Source organism: Myotis nattereri (genome assembly GCF_964212035.1).
Source record: "Myotis nattereri genome assembly, chromosome: 5".
In the NCBI taxonomy this organism is placed as follows: Eukaryota; Metazoa; Chordata; class Mammalia; order Chiroptera; family Vespertilionidae; genus Myotis; species Myotis nattereri.
The window spans coordinates 82,847,852-82,870,041 of NC_138080.1; the positions used below are offsets into that span (position 1 = coordinate 82,847,852).

The 22,190-nt window shown below is 51.9% G+C and overlaps 1 protein-coding gene across 1 annotated transcript; it reads right to left on the minus strand.

Moving 5' to 3' along the window:
- Positions 1-767: 767 nt before the first annotated feature.
- ARAP3 (ArfGAP with RhoGAP domain, ankyrin repeat and PH domain 3) lies at positions 768-21,558 on the minus strand (the record flags this gene model as incomplete). Its single annotated transcript, XM_081092653.1, has 32 exons — positions 768-1,667; positions 2,126-2,164; positions 2,362-2,499; positions 2,600-2,663; positions 2,768-2,803; positions 2,900-2,982; positions 3,181-3,314; positions 3,394-3,522; positions 4,963-5,077; positions 5,176-5,250; positions 5,983-6,051; positions 6,328-6,475; positions 7,370-7,475; positions 7,742-7,954; positions 10,046-10,209; positions 10,417-10,480; positions 11,174-11,393; positions 13,520-13,622; positions 13,730-13,877; positions 14,285-14,401; positions 14,988-15,123; positions 15,291-15,473; positions 15,614-15,699; positions 15,794-15,993; positions 16,239-16,345; positions 16,425-16,609; positions 16,699-16,819; positions 17,061-17,130; positions 17,257-17,460; positions 20,645-20,756; positions 20,859-20,920; positions 21,035-21,558. The coding sequence occupies 32 exons, from the start codon at positions 21,556-21,558 to the stop codon at positions 1,191-1,193; spliced, it is 4,632 nt and encodes a 1,543-aa protein (XP_080948779.1). The 3' UTR covers positions 768-1,190.
- Positions 21,559-22,190: the final 632 nt, after the last annotated feature.

The window sequence follows — 22,190 nt, forward strand, 5'->3', positions numbered from 1 at the left end:
CAATAAAAATATACTTTAAAAAAATAAATAAATAAAATAAAAACTGCTCCTTCAACCTGATTCTTCCCCCGTCAGCTACGTCAGGTAACATAATAAATGGTACTACTCTCCATCCAGTTGGGAAAGTCAGAAACCCAGGGTCAGTGTGCCTTTCTTCTGCCCCCACATCCATCTTCAAGTCCTATAGGTTGTTTCTGAAAAACATCTCCCTATTGATCCACTTCCCTCAATTTCCAAAACCACCAACCTAGTCCAAGCCCTCATTATCAGTCTCCTAGTTGAATATCCGGTCTCCTTGCTTCCAGTCTCTACCCACCCCCCACCCCGACCCCACTACAATCTACTGCTCATAAGCAGCCAGAGTAATTGATTAAAAAAAAAAAAAGGAAATAAGATCTCATCACTCTCTTCCTTAAAACTCCTCAGTGGCTTCAAAATAAAATCCAAATGCCCTGGCATAGTCTACAAGATGGTGTGTGATTGGGCCCCTGCCCTTCTTCCCCTCTTCAGCCTATACTCTTCTCCCACTCCCCACTCAGGGTGCTCCAGCTTTCATGCTGTTCCCAGCAAGCCAAGCCCCTTCCCGCTGGCAGTCCAAAAGCCTTCATGCCTCCTGCTTTCCCTCTCCTTCGGGAGTGCTCCTCCTCCCAGCTCTCCACATGTCTTCCCTCTTACCCTTAAGTTTCTACTCTTCACATAGGCCCTCCCCATCCACCCAGCATAAAGGCTCCCTCCACAAGCACATCAAGTTGGAGTAGGACAGACTTGGAGGATCATTCAGATCTCTGGCTTCCAGATCTTTTTTTTTTTTTTAATTTAATGCTTAAGACCATTCTTTTCAAACCCCAAATCTCTCACAGAACCCCAACATATCAAATAGATAAAGCAGGAGTTGCCCTTGTTGAAGAAAATTATGTGGGGCCCGCAGCTCTGAGAAATAGTTTGACGTTCGCTGCTCTACTTCTTTCAGTTGCTTCATGGTACAGACAAGTGAGCAGATGCCCAGAGGGAAGCCATGACCTGCCCCTCTCCGGGCAGGACACAGCCCCTGGAGCCCTCAGTTCCTGTGCTGCTTCCCCAGCACCACACTGGAGCCTAGAGTCTTTCCAGCCAGGGCAGAGGAAGCGCCCAACAGTGCCCGCCAAGGTGAGAGCTTGGTCTTTTGGTTAGGTACTCCCTCGGACTGCTGGTCATGTGAGGGGCTGGCTGGAGGGTAGACTGGAAGTGCAGGGAGGTGGGGTGGGGAAGCCAGGTGTCTGTGTCGGATGGCTGTTGGGGCTCAGGGGCTGGGGACTGGAGGGCTGGGAGGGGCTGCCCAGGTCTATGGTGGTTTCCCCCTTCCTCAGGATGAGGCTGCTGAGCTCCTGGAGCAGTTGCTCCTCCAAGGACGATTGTGCCTGCGGGCTATTCTTTGAAGGGGGACCTGGAGGGGGCTCCGGTGGCCTCTCCTCCTGGCCTGCCTTGGAGAGAAGGGGTTGATCAGAGGGTCTCTGGCTGGTGAGGGGGGTCTCTGACTTGGCTGTCTGCTCCCTCATGGTGAAGAAGGAGGTGGAGGTGTCCTTGGTCAGCTCCGGGAAGGCCCCCACTTCTTCATACACTGGCTCCTCATACACAGGCTCCTCCAGTTCCTCTTGCTCCTCTACAGACCCCTGAGATGACTTCATCGGCTGGATGGGAATGGGTTGGCAGGAGGCAGAGTTAGAGTTACTGGGTTATTCATCATTATCACTTATTGAGCTCTTGCTCTCAGCTAGATGCTGCAGAATACTTTGCAGATATGGTATCAAAACAACTCTGTATGATGGATTACACTGAAGGTACAGGGGGCTAAGCTCCCAAATGGTAGAGCTGGGGCTTGAACCCTGGTCTGTCTAACTCTGAAATGCATTCACCTTTCTTTCTGTTTCTCAGGTCCTGAACCACTCCCCCCTTTCCTCACCATCCCTCATTTTCTTTACTTTTCCTGGCCCAGCACTCTCTCACTTACTCTTTTTCTCTCTTATACACACACACACAAACACAAACACACGTGACCTGCGGAGACAAATACAGGGAGCACACCAGCTCAGGCAGCACAGAGGAACACAGCGCTGACAGGTACCGCTGGAGCAGGCACAGTACTCACAAAGAACATGGACAGGGTCCTCCGATTGTGAAGTCGCCGCTGGGCACAGGTGGGGTGGGGATTCGAGGAGAGAAAGACACGGAGACACAGTGAGGCCTGGCAACAGGAGGTGGGCAGTAGGGGCACAGAGAAGGCAAAGGGGGGGCCCCAGGCTGGCAGGTGCACCACTCCCTTCTGCAGTGTGGATAGGGCACAGGCAGGGATCAAGAAGGGCTTGAGTGGGGCTGGGACCTCACCAGAGTCTGATTGGCAGAGAGAAGGGTAGCCCCGCTGTCATCCCCACGGATGGGTAGCAAAGGCATGGTGCCAAACTTCTGACGGGCAAGGTCTGAGGAGGAACGGCGTCGTAAGACCACTGGCTGCTGGTCATCGTGCTGGAGGGAGGGGGAGAGGTTGGCACAAGTGGGCATGGGAGGTACTGAGGGGTCGAGCTAGGACCACAGACCTAGCCCTCCACTTTCTCCTTCCCCTCACCTGGGCTTTGAGGATGCTGGTGGTCCAGTCCCACATCTCATCCTCGTCAGTGCAGGACAGGTAGCTGAGGGTAATCAGAGGGGAATTCAGGGGAAGGAAAGCGGTCACAGCTATAGGGATGGAGGACAGGGTTGGGCCAGAGGAGAAGCCAGGCTGGGAGGTACTCACAGGTGCATCTTCTCCAGTATCAATGTGAAGCCCCACCTGAGAGGCAAAGGAGAACAGTGGTGGGGTGATCGGAAAGACCAGGGTGGTGGTGGCAGGGAGGCCCTAGAAAGAAAACTGGGGAAGAAGACTCACGGTGTTGGAGGCTTTAGCTTCTTCCGGATCCCCAGGTAGACCTTGGCACCTTCCAAAGACCACTCCCGTTCTGGTTTAGAGCTCTGAGAACGTGGACGGAGTCAATGAGGTTGATTGGTGAGAGAGAAGGATCGGGGTTCATGAGGTTGAAAAGTCATGGAAGCATTGGGGAAGCAGTGAGATTGATGAGATCATGGGCTGCGGTGTAATAGGGTCAGTGCAGTCATGGCTCCTCACAACCAGCCACCCAGCGTCCCTCCCCGATAGCCCCAGGGCCCCACCTTCTTCTCCTTGAGCAGCAGTAGGCAGCGACCACGAACCAGAAAGAACCTCTCCTGGAAGCGGTTTCCCAGCAAGCGGGGCGGTTCCTCTCGACACCGCAAGAGCCCCACCCTTGGGCTCTCCCGCCGGACACCTGGGTACAAATAGGCAGTACTAGGGGGGAGGTCCTGGGGGAGAAGCCTAGAGGTTCTGGGCTGAGGAAGGAGGCTCACCTGTGAAGAGGCAGCTGGCCTGGGCCAGGGAGACTTTCCTCAAGAGCAAGGAGGCCGAGCAGGGCTCTGGGAGCTGGCACCACTGTAAGGCCTGCTCCAGGACCCTTTCCTTGGGGTGCAGCGGCCGTTCTAAGGGGTAACCAGAGTGGGTATCAACCAGAATATCCACCCGCAGCCTGGAGCCCCCAACTCATTCATTCATCCATTCCACCATCCAGCCACAGACATTGGTGTTAGCACTGACTCTATGCCAGGCACAGTGGTGGCCTTGGGGATGCAGTGGTGAGCATGAACACATGGCCTGCCTTCACAAACGCACAGCTAGTAAATAGGTAAGTAAACAAAACAATTAAAGGCAAATACTTATTTGAAAGAAACAATAAGCTGAAAGAGAGAGTAACGGGGCAGCTACTGAGATACCGTGATTAGGCAAGGCCTTTCTGGGGGCGCATTTGTAGAAGAAACTCAGAGGCCTGAAGGATTAGAAAGAAGTCATGCTAAGATCAGGGGGAAGATTTCAGACATGACAAAAATGCAATAACAAAAGCCCTGAGTCAGGAAAGATGTATTTGAGGAGCTAAACAGAAGCTGTGGCTGGGACAAAGAGAGTAGATGAGAGATGAATTATGTGAGATGAGGTCTGAGGTCTTGTGAACCACAATAAGGAACTTGAATTTTAAGTCCAATGGAATTTTAAGGTCAATGGTGACCCATTGGAAGGTTTTAACCGTGGGAATGGTATGATCCAATGGACTTATGCTTGAAATGCCCATTTGACTGCTATGCAGAAAATGGATAGTCAGGAGGCAAGAATGGAATATTTCCTTTCTGGGACTGTATATTTTAGTGGTTAATGCTGGGGGTAGAGACAGAATGGTGACTTTGATCAGGGTGGTGACAATGGTGGAGGTGGCGTAATAGATTCAAATAGAATCTACTGAACTAGTTGGTTGGGTTGAGTATGAAGATGAAGAAAAGGGAGGAGTCCCAGAGGACTCCCAAGTGTCTGGCCTTGATAACTGAGTGAATGGTGGTGCCACTGACTGAGTTAGGGAAAACTAGGAAATGGCCTAGACTTTTTGTTAGGGGAGGGGGCTGGGAATTGAGTTTGGTCTTAGACATTTTAAATTTGAGAGGCTTATGAGATATATAAGGGGAGGTGCCAAGTAAACAGTTGGACATGTGAGTCTGGAGCCCAGAAGAGGGGTCTGGTACGAAGGTAAAAATTGGAGGGGCAGCTTATTAATGTCATTTAAGCCATGGGGCTGAATGAGCTCATCCAAGGAGAAATGTCGATAGAGAAAGGAAAAGGGGCCAGGATTGAGCCTTGGGTTGCTCCAACAACCCAAGGAGGAAGAAAAGCCTCCTTCAAGGTGGAAGGGAAACCAAGAGTTTGTGGGGTCCATGAAAATCAAGAGGAGAGAATATTGAGAAAGAGGGAGTGGCCAACTGTGTAGATTGTCCCCTCATGTACATGAGAAGTATCTACTGTATTTGGAACATAGAAGTCGTTGGTGTTTGGCCCCCCCCCCCCCGCCCACCCCCATGCACACACAGGGTCCTACTCACCCAGCTCCCCATGCTCGAGAATCTCAAATGTCACCCACAAATCAGTCCCAGCTGCTGTCCCCCGCATCTCCAGTACCTGGTTAGTCAGCTCCTCAGCAGTCAGTGTTGGGGACACCTGGGGTCAGGGAAAAGGCAGAGGACCCCTGCTGGTTAGGCCATTGCCCGTCTCCCACATCATCCTCTCATCTCCCCTCCTGTTCCCTCAGGACTGACCTTAAGGGTGACACAGTTGTCTGGGAGCTGTTGTTCTATGTAAACCTCCATGATGAGGTCTCCAGCCTGGGATAGCTGAGGGGAGGGGAAAAGAAGTCAGGACACCACAAAGGATGTAAAGAATGAAGGCCAGAGGTCTCCTCATGTTGTCTCATAAACATCCCCCCACCAAAGTCTCTTCCCAACCTTCACCCCCAAATGGCTCAGGCGAGGTGTGGCGGGACCACATCTTTTTTATTTGAAAAATGGGACTACCTACTTCATGGAGTTGTGTGATGCTAACGTGCCTGGAATAGAATAAGTCCTCATCTATTTACTATGGTGTTTATTATTACTATTCTCACCTCTGTGAGAATAATACTTAGTTATTCTTCCTTGGATCTCTTACACGTGGAACTGTAGGGCTTCTGCCACTATTCGTAGTGGAGCAGCGGTTCTCAACCTGTGGGTCGTGACCCCTTTGGCGGTCGAACGACCCTTTCACAGGGGTCTCCTAAGACCATCCTGCATATCAGATATTTACATTACGATTCATAACAGTAGCAACATTACAGTTATGAAGTAGCAACGAAAATAATTTTATGGTTGGGTCACAACATGTGGAACTGTATTTAAAGGGCCAGAAAGTTGAGAACCACTGTAATGGCGACTCCTCACGGAGGAATAAATGAAGCAAATCTTAAACCAACCCCTCTCCCCAAAACATCTCCCTCCTTGGGTTGCCCCTGTGTCCAGAAGCAGAAGGTCAGCTTCCTATCTTGATGTCCCTTCCTGGCCCACTCAGGAGCCAAGGCCAGGACAAGTTACCTGCACATCCTTCCAGGTGGTGATAAGACTGACCTCCAAGTCAATCTGAGCTACCTGGTCAGAGTCAATCTGTGGAAGAGCCAGAGAGAGTGTATGTGATGGGGGTGGGGGGTGTACTGGGAAAGGAGGGGAGCAGGGAGAGATGTGAACGACCAGAGAACCTGTATAAGAGCTAAGAACCAATCGGGCAAGGATGTTAGGAGCAAGGTTATGGGGGAAAGGGGCCCAGGGCTCTGGGAGATGGTTCCTGAAGCTGAGGGCCTTCAGAGGGCTGGGGGCTTATTGGGGTGAGAGGATCCAGAGTTCAGGAAGAGGGACTGTGGGTCAGGGGTTGAGGGAGCTTACGTCAAAGACAGAGACATAGCCGTCGATGAGTTCCTGCAGCACCCGCACCTCGTGTTCCCCTCGCCCATCCGTCTGGAACACGCTGGGTGCAAAGAGCAGGGCCAGGTTCCGCGTGCACATCTGGTTCAGAGCCGCACACTTCTGCACGCTGCAGAGGGGCGTGAGAGTCACAAGGAATGCAGTTTGTGCTCACCCGTTTATCAACACATCTATTCATTCAGCAAACACTTAATGAGTTCCTACTGTGTGCAGGCCGAGTTAAACATTGGGATACAAGAGTAAGATATAATTCTGGCCTCAAGGAGCTCCTAGTCTAGGGGAGAGACAGACAAGGAATAGGTGATTTTAAATATAGTAGGGTTCAGCAAACTTTTTATGTAAAGGAACAGATAGTAAATATTTTAGGCTTGTAGGCCATACAGTCTGTCACAATGCCTCAACTTCACTGCTGTTGTGTGGAGGAAACCATTGAAAATATATAAATGAATGGGCATGACTTTACACTTTACAAACTTGTTTTACAAAACAGGCAGTGGACTGGATTTGGCCCACAGGTCATAATTGGCCAGTCCCTGTGATATAATGTAATTAGTACAGTATAGCTGGGGTTCACCCTAGAATCATTTAAAGACCTGTCACCCAGTAGACAGGCAAAGATAGATCTGCATCTTCTTTTTGTCTCCTACATATATTCCTTTGCTTGGTATAGAATAATAAATCCAAATAATGTTGACTGCTTACTATTTCCAAATACTTACTACACACATGCCAGGTGCTGTAGTTAAGGATTTTACAAGGATTATGTTACTTAAATCTCAAATCACCAGTGAGGTGGATACTACTATTCATTACATCGCTTTCTTTTACAAATGAGGAAACTGAGGCTTAGGTCTGTCTGACTCCAGAGTTCACACTGAAACTTTATGCTATAATACCTTCGCTTAACAACTGTTTGTGGGATGGATGAAGGAATGTAAACGAGGGGCTTGGGCAGAAGTGACAAAGGGTCAGTGAGGGGTTATAGGGGATCTGCCATACTGACCGATAGAGATGCCCGATGAGGGTGGCTAGTGTGCGGCGGTTGACCCTCGGAAGGCAGCCAATCACTTCTTTGTACTTCTCCAGGCGCTGATTCTTCTGGGGCAGCTCTGGGATGGAATAGGGGAGGGTTGGAGAGGATCAGGGAAGGGAGAGTCGAGGGATTTTTAGAGAAACAAACCCAGGATTGATGTGTTTCTGCCCCCTTCCCACCTTGCCCTGAGCTGAGTCCCTGGGTGATCCTCCAGTGGGGGGAGTGATTAGGCGGGGGGCTGCTCAATCCCACAAGGGAGCCTCAGGGATTCTGGTGGGGTAGGTGGACTTCCTGGTTGCCCCTTGGTTGCCTGTGAGGAATTCTTAGGGATCTCGAAAGTACCAGCAGCCTCCCTCCATCGAGGCAACAACCGTGCAGAGGTCACGGGGTCATCGAGCTCTCGAAAGAAGCGTTTGAGTGTGTCGGTGACATCCTCCACAAAGTGCTCCCCTGGTCGGAGTTTCACTGACCGGGCATCCCGCCGGAAGTCAGCCAGGAGCCGCAGGCTGCGGGCACGAGCACCCCCTTTCCGGTATACGCCCTCCAGCCGGAGCCCTGAGAACAGTCAGCATCTCTGCTCACAACTGCCCAAAGACCCACCACCACCACCCAGCATCCCATCCGTGACCCCCTACATGGCTTGTGGCTATTGGTGGGGTCATAGAGGAAGAAATCTGCCTCCATGGTCTGGCTTTCCAGGGCCCTGCTCAGTCCTCATCTCTGAAAGTCCTTAAGTAACCATGCATCACACATAGCAGCCCCCATCTCTCTAGCTCCTCATCACTTTTATTTTTAAACAGCACTCTCTAAAATCACACATTACAGGCCTTAGTCATTTGAAGATTCTGCATTTGCAAATTCATCTACTTGCTAAGTTATTTGTAACCCCCAAATCAATACTGATGGTACTTCTTTAGTCATTTGGGAACATGCGCAGAGCAGAGAAAAATTTGAGCTGCCTGTTGGACACATTCCCAGCTAAGGTGTCATACAGTAAACAAGTGTCTTTTCATGGCATTCTTAGAGCCATGTTTTTTGCATTCTTGTGTGTGTGTGTGTGTGTGTGTGTGTGTGTAATCCTGTTTAAAATGGCCCCCAATTGTAGCGCTCATGTGCTGTCCAGTGTCCCTAAGTGCAAGAAGGCTATGATGTGCCTTCTGGAGAAAGTACATGTGTCGGACAAACTTCCTTCAGGAAGAGGGTGTAGTGCTTGTTGGCCATGAGTTCAATGTTAACAAATCGACAAAACATATGAAATCAAGTGTCTTTAAACAGGAACACACATAAAATAAGGTCATGTGTTGATTGGTCGATGGAAATGTGACCAGAAGTTCTCAGGAACCTAACCCTGTCTTTCCCCTGGGTCAACGATTCAGTGTGTATTAACTCAGTGTTAGCAGTCACTTTGTAGAATATAACTACCTCAAATAATGAGAACTGATTGTATTTGTTTTCTTTTTTTTTAATATATTTTATTGATTTTTTACAGAGAGGAAGGGAGAGAGATCGTTAGAAACATCGATGAGAGAGAAACATCGATCAGCCGCCTCCTGCACATCTCCTACTGGGGATATGCCCACAACCCAGGTTCATGCCCTTGACCGGAACCGAACCTGGGACCTTTCAGTCCGCAGGCCGATGCTCTATCCACTGAGCCAAACCTGTTTCGGCTGTATTTGTTTTCTTAGTCATTACCCATCTCGCCTGCTAGTCTCTGAGCTTCATAGGACCTTCCCTGTTCATTGTCATGGCATGTGGGAGAAGCTCAACAAATATCTGTTGACTAAAGAATGGCGGTGCAGGCACTGTGGAGGAGGGGCATGGACACCCACTCTCTTTCCCCAGGCTTTTTCATGGGCCTCTGACTTAATTCCTCCTTTGAACATAAGGGAGGCTGAGAAGAGGACAGGGGTCTGTGAGTGGGGGAAGTCACTGCATGGGGCTACTGCCAACGCATAGAGAATGCCATTAGCCGCTGACTAGTCACTGTCCTGGTTGTAAGCACAACTATTTGTAGGTCTACGGATGTGCTTCCCCCCCTTTACTGCCCTTCTTAGTTTTCTGCGGATTTTCCTTCTCAAGAGTTCATTCTTCTAATGGGGACTCACCCGGAAGATAGATTCTACTGGGTCCTTACTTAGGCTGGAGAATAAAGCAGAGGCCAAAAGCTCACAAAGAATTCTGGGAACCGCTTGCATAGCTGAACTTTTATGCCTGGAAAACCTCCCACACAGAATAATTGTGTTCAGACCTTCAAGGATTTGGCTGAACAGCTTGGCTCTGGCCCCGTAGCTGCCCCCTCTTTGTTCTCCACGGTTCTACATCTCTAGTCACATTTCAGTGCCACGCTCTCTCCATGTCCACACCCCACAGACAGTTACCGTGGAACACTTACTACCTGCTAGGTCCTGCACTAAATGCTTTATAGGTGTTATCTTACTGTCACAACAATTCTGGAAAATAAGGACGGTTAGTAACCCCATTTTACAGATGGAGAACAGAGGCTCAGAAAGGCAAAGCAACTTGCCAAGGGTCACTGAGCAGAGGCTGTCAGGCTGCAGGCTCTGGAGGCCAAGCTTGTAGGCAGATCACCACCCCCTTGTTTCCCATCCCCCGCTGGCTCAGTATTGACCAGTACCCACTCACCATGCTGGGTGACAAAACTGATGCAGGCATCCACGATGATGGGGATGTCACCTCGGCTCATCTGCTGCTCCTGCAGCCCTGTGCCGCCCCCACCGGCTGCTCCCCCAATGGCCACATTCCATGCTGAGAAGTCCAGCCGGCCCTCTCCCTGCAGATACAGGGTCCTGAGACCCAAGGGGCCTGGGTCAGAGCCATCTCCAGAGGATCCACTGAGGCCCAGAATCACAAGGACCAGATTTCCTAGAGTCACCAGAAGGAGCAGCAACCCCCAACCCAGACAGGGCCTCTGAACTAAGAAAGGGACTTTCAGGAAGTGGGCGGTGGTCCAAGGGTGTGGGCTGAACTCTACAAAGGGTAGGGGCAACGCTTACCTTCCTGTCTCCACCAGGACCAAATGCTCCTTCTTGTCTGGGGTGTCAGCTGCCGAGACTACACCTGGGAGGAGAATCATGGAGATTATCATCATCATCATCATCATCATGACTAATATTTATGAAACATGTAAGGCACGGAGGTGCAGGCTAGGAGCCTTATAAACGATGTTGCATTAAGTCCTATGAGTTACACATTATTATCCCCATTTTACGGGTGACACATAAAGCTCAGAGAGGTTAAGTAACTGCCTCTGATTACTTGCTATAAAATGGCAAAGCTAAGCTTGAACTCAGTTCTCTTATCTCCAAAGCCCTCAAACATTATCTGACACTGTTCCTCTTTTAGGAGAAAGCGAGAGTACCCATCCCCTCTCCCAGTCCCCAGCCAGCGAGTGACTCCAAATAATGATAATAACAACAACATTTATAACATATGCCATTTACTGAACACTTAAGAGATGCCTCCTCCCAGGCTCTGTGATAAGTGTTTTACATGCGTCACCTTATTTGAAACTCACTACAACCCTGTTATTGTGCCTGTTGTAAAGATCAGGAAACTAAGGCATAGAGAGGTTAAATAACTTGTCCAAGATTACACAGCTAGGAATTGATAGAGTGTGAGGGGTCTAAATCTGGGCAGTTTGACTCCGGAGCTTGTGTCTGAATCCATTGTGTTCTGCTGTTTCCCATAGGGAAGGTCCACTCCTTCCCCCCTCCATGGCCACCCTTCATCCCTGTCCCCAGCCCTGCTCACTGATCTCCTGTAGCCGCCGAAGATGCACCATGTCCTCAGGGACTGCAGGGCCAGGGCCCGGTGCTGGACACAGGAAGAGGTGGTCACCACGAAGAAGTCCAAACCCTGACAGCCAGAGGCCAGGAGCCAGGGCTGTGTAGGAGGGGGACCGCAGCCACAGGCGGCCCAGCCGCACCAGCCCAGGGCCCAACAGCTGGTGGCAGCTCAGCGGGGAGAACCACTGTGAAGCAGGAGGAGAACATGGGGGGAGAGGAAGATGGGAGAAGAGACAAGAGGTGGGGGAGAGAGAGTGAGAGGGCCAGGGACAGACAGAGAAGGACATGAAGAGAAAGCAAAAGAAAGAGGGTAATGAAAAGGGATGGGGAGGGAGTGAAGGAAAGGCCCAAGGAGAAGACAGAGATGGATGGAGAAAGACAGGAAAGAAATTCAGTTCAATTTAATTCGCTCCAACCAACACAGAGAAGACCCCTGTGTGACAGCCTTATGCCCTTACTTGGGATGTAGGGGTGAGAAAGAATGGGGAGCCGAAACGCTATAAGGGAAGAGTCTTGATGCCTTGGGAGGTCCCATCACACAAAGGGGCCGGAGAGGCTTCGTGGACAAAGAACTATTTGAGGTGGACCTGAAGTAGTGCTTTTCAAACAACCCGTAGTAAAGGAACAGGAAGTTTTTTCTTTTATTTTAATTTCCCATATATGCATAACCCATGGACACAGACAACAGAGTGCGAAGGCCTGGGGTGGGGTGGAGCCCGGTGGAGGAGAGTAATGGGGAACATCTGTAATACTCTCGACAACAGAGAAAATTTACCAAAAAAATATTTCCAAACTGTCACTAACAAATACTTTAATAAAAAACAATAAAAATGATTACTAGAAAAATGAAATGAAAAAAGAAGTACATACAACATATAAGCTGCCAATTTTATAATGAAATTCCACACATAAAGTCACTCTGTCAAATGGTTATGAAAGCTAACTCTCAAGTTCTGTACTTGTACTGTCACGGGCCATAACAAAGAGTCCACAGGCCAGTGCAGTGACAGTCTGCAGCCCACACGTTGGGCAGTGCCACTGCCTAAAGGGTGGGCTAGATTTGTGGGAAGTGTACATAGTAAGAGAAGAGTTGGACTCAGCTGGTAGGGCCATGACAGCACCCTTAAAGGACACAGAGAACAATTTCTTGGTGTGAGGAGTTACAGGGGAACAAGAGAATGGGGTCAGAGAAGTGTCAGATGCTGCAGATATGACCTGGGTTGGCCAGGAGGAAGCCCTTGGACCTTGACAATGGGAAGTCACTGGCCACCCTCAGGGCAGAAGATTAGAAGAGTATGGCAGCCCGGCCAGCATGGCTCGGTGGTTGAGTGTCAACCTATGAACCAGGAGGTCACGGTTCAATTCCTGGTCAGAGCATATGCCCAGGTTGCAGGCTTGATAGGAGGCAGTTGATTTTTTATTCTCTCTCATCATTGATGTTTCAATCACTCTATCCCTCTCTCTTCCTCTCTAAAATCAATAAAAAAAAAAATTTTTTTTTAAAGAGAATGGCAGAGGAAGGCAGCAAGGGATTGAGGAATGATAGGGCACAGGACTTTCTGAATTGATGCTAAACTGAGGGTGGAACAGGGCTGAGGGAAAAGCTGCGTAAGGAAGGGAATGGCTGTCTTCATTATCACCATTACTATTTCAGCACCCACAGACGGTGAAATAGTAACACGACACAGAGAATGAGCCTCACGTGTCTCTCATTCTTAGCCTTACAGGGTGGGCCTTTTATACCCACTCTACCCTTATGGAAAAGCTCACAGGGCTGAGAGACGGAGGACTCAGTTCCCAGGATGTCTGACTCCGGAATCTGAACTTTTAATTCCAGGGGGAGGGTGCAGGATGGAGAGAGATGGGCTTGCCTGGCAATGGAGAAGCTGGGCCAGGTGAAGGCAGCCTCAGGACCTGGAGGGTGGGAGGAAGAAGTGAGAGGCAAGGGCAGCTTCTCTGCGGGAAGAGACCCAGCACAGGGAGGTTTGGGCTGTGAGCTTTGGGGACAGAGGCCTGATGCTCTGCTGCCTTCCAGTTCTGTGACCTTGACCACGTGACTTTATAACCTCTGAGACTCGGTTTCTTTATGTGTGAAATATTAATAATCCTTACCTCTGAGGGTTGTTGTGAAAATTAAATGAGATATTGAGTGGGCAGTGCTTACCCCAGGCCCTGGCACAGAATACATGCTCAGTCACCTTCACTGTTAAAGGAAGAGGTAGGAGAGGCTACAGGAACAGAGAGGATAGGATGGGAGCAAGTGCAGCCAGGAAAACCATGAGCTGTCAGGGAGGGGTCTCCGCTGTCTCACCTTGCCCACGGCGCTGACCCAGGCCTCCAGACTGTCAGCTCCATCGGTGCCGAAATGCTGGATCCTCCCCCCGGTGAGGATGAGCTCAAAGGAAAAGGGGAACCTGGAAAGAAGGTGAGGTCAGGGAAGAGAATGGGGTCCAAGGAGGTGGCTTCAAGCTTGGGGTCAGGAAGGGAAAAGGGGAACTCCGTGAGTAGGGCGGGCTGTTACCTGTCAAGGTCACCTGAGTCAGTAGGTGGAGGGCTCACACCCAAACATACAACATCCTGGGGCTGGATGAGGCTGAGGGGTTCAGGGCTGCTTTCTGACACAAACATTTCCAGAGCCGCTCCCAGCACGCACCACAGTCGGGAAGGAGCTAAGGGGAAAGCTGATGGTCAGCAGGCAGAGGACCCCTGTCTCCACTGTCAGAATTCCTTTACTAGACCTTTATTCTATGCCAAGCCTTCTGGCCACGTACGATCTCACGCAATCTTCACAACAACCCTATGAGATGGGTATTATATTCGCTCCTAGTTTATAGATGGGGAAACTGAGGCTCAGAGTTTGCATAGCTGGCCCATCTCATGGGTAGGAAGTAGCAGAGCTGAGATTTGACCCTGATCGTCTGACTTCAAAGCACAATGCTGCCACCAGGCATAGTTCCTCTCTTACCCCCTGCACGCAGCGCAGTCCTGGGCATGACCCCACTTTCCCATCCCAGCCCTCTTCTCCCTGTCTCCCATCCTGGTTTCTCCTCCTCCAATCCCTTGGCTCCCAGCTTACCATCCCGGCCCCTGCGAGCGGGTGGGGGTCCAGCTTTGTTGCTGATGGGACCACAGTAGAGGAAGCTGCTGTAAGTGGCAGGCACCACCACCTCATTGTACACGTCAAGGGAGGGGTCTGTAAGGGGAAGGAGTAGTGGTCAGGTCAGACCAGTACAATGGGATGGTCTGAGCCCCTCAGGGAAGGGATTGAGTTGAGGAAGAGAGTGGAACCGAACTCCACTGGCAGCATGGCTCAGTAGAGCCCAGTTGGGCTGGACCACTCACTACTCAAATTAGAAAAGAGGGTGGGATGAGCCCTCTAACCCAGCCCACTCTTCTCCTCACTAAACAGTCTACCAGGCAGTCAGTCCTGGTGGAGGCCTCAGAGCACGGATCATCTGTAAGGGTCTCAGCCCCTCTGGCCTGCCCACTGGAGCCCAGCAGCTGTAGCTGACCATTTCTATGAGCAGACTGCCCCCAGGGAGATGAGACCTGGCCTATGGGTTAACCCTGCCAGGAGTAGGCAGCACTATCACTTCAAACATCCAGAGCCACACCCCAGGCAGTGGCCAGCGTCAGGTCCTTTCATGACATCAGAAACAGACCCAGGGGGATTCTAGCTAGGCCATTGCGATGGACTTGGGGGGAAGGGGAGGGGGTGATTGCAGCACCTTAGAAGAACCTAGGCACAGGTTGGGGCTGAGAATTGTTGGGGGGATTACCTGGGGGCAGGAGACCAGGGAAAGTGCCATCAAGGGCTGAGGGAGACCAGGGCTCCTCACCCTCAGAGGCCTCGACACAGAGAAGCTGGGTCATGTTCTTCAGCAGGTTGGGTCCTGCCACCGCTGCACACAGTGCCTGCAGGAGGCAGGGATTCTGTCAGCCCCAAGACCCAGTCTGAGAGCCCTGGGGACAGACTACTGGTCACCAAAAGCGGCCCCCCCCCCCCGCCCCCCGCCAAGTCTAGCCTTTTCAACTCAGAGACTGCTTTCCCCTCCCCATCAGCCCCAACCCACCCCTCCTACCTGGAGAAGCTGGCTGTGATCTGGATGCTGAGGGTGGGGCTTCCGGAAGAGACCCAGCCGGTACTTCCGGGAGATGAACTCTCCCCGTGGGCCTGGGGTTGTATCTGGATTTATCCTCTCACCTGGGGGTAGGGCCCCTGCCCAGAAGCGGTTGGCACGATCATTTCCCAAGACAATGAACAGCTGCAGGATGACAAGGGGCAGAGGCAAGTGATGGGAATTCAAGGGTCCCTAGACTTTCCAGTCCTGTCCCCAGGGTGGGTCCAAGCCTCTTTAAAATGTTCTCCTTCCTTCCCCATTTTCTCCCTCTTCAGACTGCTCACCTGCACTATCTCATTACTCCAGACACTTGTGTCCAGCTTCAAACTCTGCACCTTGGAGATCCCGGAACCCAGAGCCCGGTGCTGACCTGTTAGAGTGTGAGGAGCATGTGGCAAGGGCACCCTGAGCCCTCCCGCCCCGCCCCCGCCTCTTCCCCTTTCAGCGAAAGGCTCCGGCCTCACCTGCACACTGCTTGCAGATCACTACTCCCAGGTTGACAGCAGCCCAGTCTGGGCGGGAGGCCCCACAGTCCGCACAGTGCAGGTTTGCCCGATTGGACCAGATCTTCTCAGCCACCTCGTAGTCAGACAGGGTCTCGGTTACTGCTTCCTGTAGAGCGGCCGCCCAGCTCTGCCGAGCGGCCCCAGACTCGGCTGTGAAGCTGAGGGGTGGACAGCCAGTCTGTGGGCATGGACACCCTCCCCACATGCCCCATCCCACTGGCCATTCCTACAGGAACCACACAGGTCAGCCCAGATCCTCCTAACAGCCTTGACCCTGCTCTCTGGACTCCCATCAGGGCACACCCACTGACATCCCACTGAGGTGGCCTCCCGACCTCTTCACCCCGGTGCCTCCCTCAAAAGTCTCTCCCCCAGCCTTGCCTCCTGCCAGTCTGGGCCCCACCTGAAGCAGCGATGGGGCGTGAGCAGGTCGAAGCTGCGACTCTTGGTCTCCCGGACACTGCACCCTTGCAGTTCAATGAAGCAGATCCCGATGCCTAGGGAGAAGGCCTGGCGGGGTCGGGGGGAGGTGCAGTGAGGCTCCCTATGGGATAAGCCAGGCCCCTCGGCCCAGGCCAGCCCTTCTCACCTGCTCACTCTTGTACAGCGCCAACTCTCCAGGGCTCAAGGCCGCAAACACCTTGGCCTTGTGTCCACGCAGCTCCAGCATGCCTGTGCGGAGGGGTCGGGGCAGCTGGGGGGCCCGGGGGTGGCCCAGGAGACGCTGCTCTTTCAGGCAGGATTGCAGCGTGGAGCACCAAGTGTCCCGCTGAGCTGGTGGGGGACAGGAAAGCAGGCCAGTGGGCCCGGTGCTCACATGGCCTCCCCACCCCTGCCCTGACCCAGGGGGCCCTGGCCCTCACCCTCGCTCTCCGTGCGGAACACAAATACCCTCTGGCTGGTGATGACCTGGAATTTGTTGTCTTTGCTGCTGCGGGTCATCTCAATGGCGGACAGGGGGATCACACCCTTGGGGAAGGGGTCCTGGAGAGATAGCCCAATGACACACAGGCAGGAACGCAGTCATGTGCGCTGACACCAGGGGCCACACCAACTTTTAATGAGGCCAGCAATCGTTCCACAGCAGTGGAGTACAGCTGCTAACCTGGCTTCTTTAGATGCTGACATCAGTCATGCAGTGGCTGCCTTCCGATCCTGAGCCTCCCTCAGCGCCCCCTCTCCCTCCCCGTCTCCCAGGCCCCATGCAGCATCCCCTGGGCCCCACCTTGTCATTGCCAAAGTACATCAGACTCCTCCCATTGAACTGCACAAAGCGCCTCTGGAAGACGTAGTTCCTAGAGAAGGGAGGGGCCAAGACCAGTGAGTGGTGGAAGCTGCATCCTCGAGGCTCCCAGGAGCACTTGGGACCTGCCCCCACCCCACCAGCAGCCTCCCTCCCCTTCCCTTCCCAGCAGTCCCACCCCTGAGGGGAGAGCTTGTCTAGCCAGCCACTGAGCAGGGGCATGGGGCGGTCTGCGGTGGAGGAGAAGCTGGCATAGGGTGAGATGAGGTCATCACTGGTCTCCTCTGTGTTCAGGTTGGGCAGCGAGAGGGCGGAATCCCCGGGCAGCTCAAGGCTGGCATAGCCGGCATCCTCCCGTGTTTCCAGATCCTGCCTGCTGAGCCTTGTGGGGGCCAAGACAGAGAGGGACACACATTAGGCCCAGTTCCCTGGACAGCCCCACCCATAGCACCTAGTAGAATGCCTGGCAGGTACTGGATCTGCTTTTCAAACGGGGAGACAGGGAGGCTGGGCACCCAATCAGCCTGGACCTTCTTCCGTGAGCACACTTGAACTTTTCTTTGGGAAAATTTCAGTCCCTCTCCTCTGCCACTAGTAGATGGCTCCCTGTCATGGTTGCTTATATCTAATCAATAAAATTTATAGGCTCTTTCTCCAAAAAGTTCTTGACTTTGTCTCCCTAAATCAAGTTCCCATCAGTTCTCACCGGAGTGATGTAATTGCTTAACAGGTCACCTGTTTCCACTCCGGCCCTCCCTCCCACATCCATTTTCCCAGCACCACCAGATTGCTCTTTAAAAAATACAAATGAGATCATTTGACTCCCCTGCATGAAACCCTGTAATCACTTCCCACTTGGCACTTAGGATAAATTCAAATTCCTTACCCTGGGCTGGAAGACCTTGGACATTGAGGCCCATGGCTACTCCCCTGACCTCACCTTGCATCACCCTCACCTTTGCTTACTACAGATTAGCCTCCTCCTCCTCCCTCTCTCAGAGCCTTTGCACATGCTGTTCCCTCTCCTCAGAAGGTGCTTCGTTGGGCTGCCTTTTCTCATCCTCAGGACTTTGCTTATACCATCTTATCAGAAAGTCCTCTACTATTTTCTGTCACCTTTCAGTGGTTCTTAAGCTCAGCAGCACAAAATCACTTGGAAAACTTAAAAATACCGGAATATGGGCCCCATGCCAGAGACTTAAATTTGAACTCCTGAGATCGGGGCCCAGGCATCTGTAGTTTTCAAAGTTCCCTAGCCTATCGCACCGCTAAGGTTGAAGACCATTCCTCTCCCAATTTGTTTCCTACTTCCCTGAGGAATTGAAGCAATCAGACAAGAACTCCCAGACTCCCAGCACCTCCTCTACCCAATTTCACACATACTCAGCTTTCCTCCTGTTACCATAATAAACAACCCTGTCTAAAGCCAGTCTCCCCTCTGTGTCCTTGATTCTACTCCTCTCACCTACACGAGGACATTACCCCAGACTTTCTCCCTTTTCTCCCCCTACATCAACTAATTTTCCCTCTCTACCAGACCATTCCTCTTCACCTACAATACACGTAACATTCCTGCCCATAAAAAAACCTTTCTTGACCCCACTTCCACTATTAACAGCCACTCCAACTCTCTGCTCTTTGCAGAAAAACTCTAAAGAATGTTATCTATACCTTTCCAACGCCTTCCATTCTTTCTTGAGTCCACTCTGACCAACCCCACGTTGCCAACTCCAGAGGTCAGTTCTCAGTGCTCATCTCACTCACTAGACTCTCAGCAGCAGTTAACACAGCTGCTCTCTCCCTCCTCATTACACATATGTCCTTCACTTGAGCTCCTACATCACATTCTCCAGCTTTTCCTTCTCCTTCACTAGCCATTTATTTTCAGTTTTGCTGATTCTTCCTCTTCTCCCAAACCTCTTGACATTGAAGTGTGCCAGGATGCTGAGTTCGGTCCTCTGCTCTGTAGACACTCATTCACAGTTACATACACGCATCTAAACGCTCACAGCTCACAGATTTAGATCTCCAGCTCAGACCTCTCCCCCAAGCTTCAGACTTGCATATCCAGTGGCCTGTTTGTCATCTTCTTTTGGGTGTATAATATACACCTCAAATTTAACACATCCATCACTGAACTCCTAACCTAACCTCCAGTCCTCCCCATCTCAGACCAGAGCAACTCCGGGAATTTTCAGTTGCTCAGAACAGCACTGTCTAACAGAAGTCAATATAAAAGCACAAAGTACATAATTTTAAATTTTCTAGTAGTCACATTAAATAAATAAAAGTAAGCAGGTGAGCCCTGGCCAGTTGCTCAATGGTTAGAGCGTTGGCCTGCTGATCCAAGGGTCTGGGGTTCGATTCCTGGTCAAGGGTATGTACCTCTGTTGCAGGTTCCCCAGCCCAGTAGGGGTGCGCGGAGGCAACCAATCAATGTGTCTCTCTCATGTTAATGTTTCTCTCCCGGTCTTCCCCCCTCCCTTCCACCCTCTCTGTAGAAATCAATGGAAAAAATATCCTTGGGTAAGGATTGAAAAAAAAGAGAAAGGTGAAATTAATTTTAATAATACATTTTATTAAACCCAAAATGCCAAAAACATTAACATTTTAATATGCCATCAGTATAAAAATTATTACAATAATGTATACCTTTGTCTGTTATTTCATCTAGTATTGCTTTTTTTTTTGGTACTAAGTCTTTGAAATTTGGTAGTTGTTTTACTATCACATCTCACTCCAGGCTGGCCACATTTGGTCAGTAGCCACATGTGGTTACTGGCATTGGGCAGTGCAGACTCAGACTGAAACCCTTCAAGTCATTCTTAAAAGCTCTTTTTTTTTCCCCCACACCCTAATTTACTAGGACAGTTGGCCTTCAAATTATAACCAAAACCCAACCACTTCTGTCCACTGCCTCGTCTGAGATGTCTCACTAGGTCACTGCAGTAACCTCCTAAGGGGGTCTCTGCATTTCCTCTTTTGCACCCTACAGACCATTCCCAGCACAGCAACCAGAGGGATTCTGAAAGTCAAACCCTTCCAGTGGCTTCCCATTTCACTTAGAGTAACATCGAAAGTCCCTACAGGGTCCTGGCCCATCTGACCCCTTTCACCTCTCTGACACCTTCTCCTTCCACTCCTCCCTCCTTAGCCCATTCTGCCCCAGCTGGCCTGGTCTCAGTGCCTGTGCCCCTGGGCACATGGCCTCTCACACGCGTCCTGAAGGTGTATGTGTCCTGAAGGTGTACGGGACGATGCTCCAACCAACTGAGCCACACCAGCCAGGGCATGCACTGCTCCCTATTTTAAATGATATGTCCATTTGTCAACTTGTTTTATTTCCTGTCTGCACCACTGAGTCTCAAGCTGCCTGAAGCAGGGACTAGGTCTGTTATATTCGTCCTGCATTGGAGCCTGTCTATGGTGGAGATACAGATACAGACCCACTGGCTTGTGGACAGCGGACATTCATGCACATCTCATGAATAACTAGATCCATGGCCGCCGCACCAGCTCTTCAAGCTTCCCCACTTCCTGCCATCATCGCCCTACTGACTACTCACCTGTGTTCAGCCCTGTCCTGACAGACACCTCTGCCTTCTCTTCTGTTGGGTGCCCCTGGGACCCCCACAGGCTGGACGCCATAGTACAGGCAACCTGGATCCATGATGTGCACTGACAGGGGAGGAGGGGGAGGCAGAAAGAGGAGATCAGGTGGCGGTGTCTGAGGTCCTGAAGGGCACTGTCCCTCTCCCCTGCCCATGATAACCCACCTACCTGTGCCTGTGGTGGGCCTGAGGGCAGGGGTGGGGGCAGCTGTCTGGGAGCTGTCTGGGGCCCTGAGGGGAAAGGTCTAGTGGTCATTAAGGGAGAGAGAAGGAAGGACAAGCCCTCATACCTGCCCCTCTCTGCCCCTCCCCAGCATCAATCCCCAGGGACGCAACCCCACTCACGTGTCCTGAGCTGTCTGTGCCCCGCCTCTTAAGTCCAGGCCGAAGTAGATGGCATTGGGCATCATCTCCACAGTATTTAAGGCTGAAGGCTGCTCAGAGGAGGTGGTGGGGAGAGGAAGGGACCTTGGGCTGGACTCTGGGCTCCTGGGCACTTCTGGTCTCAAGAGGGCTGGGCTCAACCCAGGCCTCTGGGTGGTAGTGGGGCCACTGAGCCCGCCAAATACTGTCCTGGGCTTGGGCACAGGCTTGGGGGGCTGAGCTTGGGGAGCTGGGCTGGAGGATGGCTCCATGGCTCTATCCAGTTGGGGATCTGGGGAGCCCTCGGCAGCGCCTGTCTGCAGCAGGCGCAAGATGCGTTTCCGGTGCCCTGTGGCGCAGACGCCCAGCTGTTTCAGCTCCTCGTGGCCCAGGCCCCGGGCTGCACCTGCCGTCGCCATGCCATGCCTCCGGAACGTGTCTGCATACTGCTCCAGGTGCACCGTGGCCAGCCACACCGCGATGTCCAGGTCCTGAGGGGCAGCCATGGGGGCTCAGGCCATTGCTGGGGGGAGGGGCAGGGGGAAGGGAGGGCTCAGGCTGAGATTCCCCCTCCCTCTCTCAAAGTCTGAGGCCTGGAGGGGGATACCAGACTCCAGTCTTCCTCCAAAGAAAACGAACCAGAGGCCTGCCATCTGGAGCAGAGCTATCCCAGAACATCAGAAGGGGCTTTCTTATTATTGTAGGAGAATCCCGTCATTTGCAGACGAGGAAACTGAGGCCCCGAAAGGGAGAGAGGGAGAGAGGCTTGCCCCAGGCTCATAGCAAGCACGCGTTAGTGTTGGCCCCCAAGCTCCTGCCCACCCCGGGTCTAGGTCAAAGCTCTGCCCTGCATGACTGCACAGCCAACCAGGTAAGTACAGGACGAGATGCGAGAACCCTCAGGGATGGAGTGGAGTGGAATGGGGGGGCCGGGGCCCTGATGTGGCCTGATCCTGCTGTGGCATCAAGTGGGGACAGGGGCAGCTGTGGCACAGGAGGAGTGCAGATTCCAGTCCCTCTGGTTTCCAGAGCTGAGGTACAGCTCAGCCATCCTGATCCTGGTCATTCCCAGTTCCTCCCCTTCCACCTATTGTCTCAGCTCAGACTTCCTTCCTGTCCCTCCAGCCCTGGCCACCCA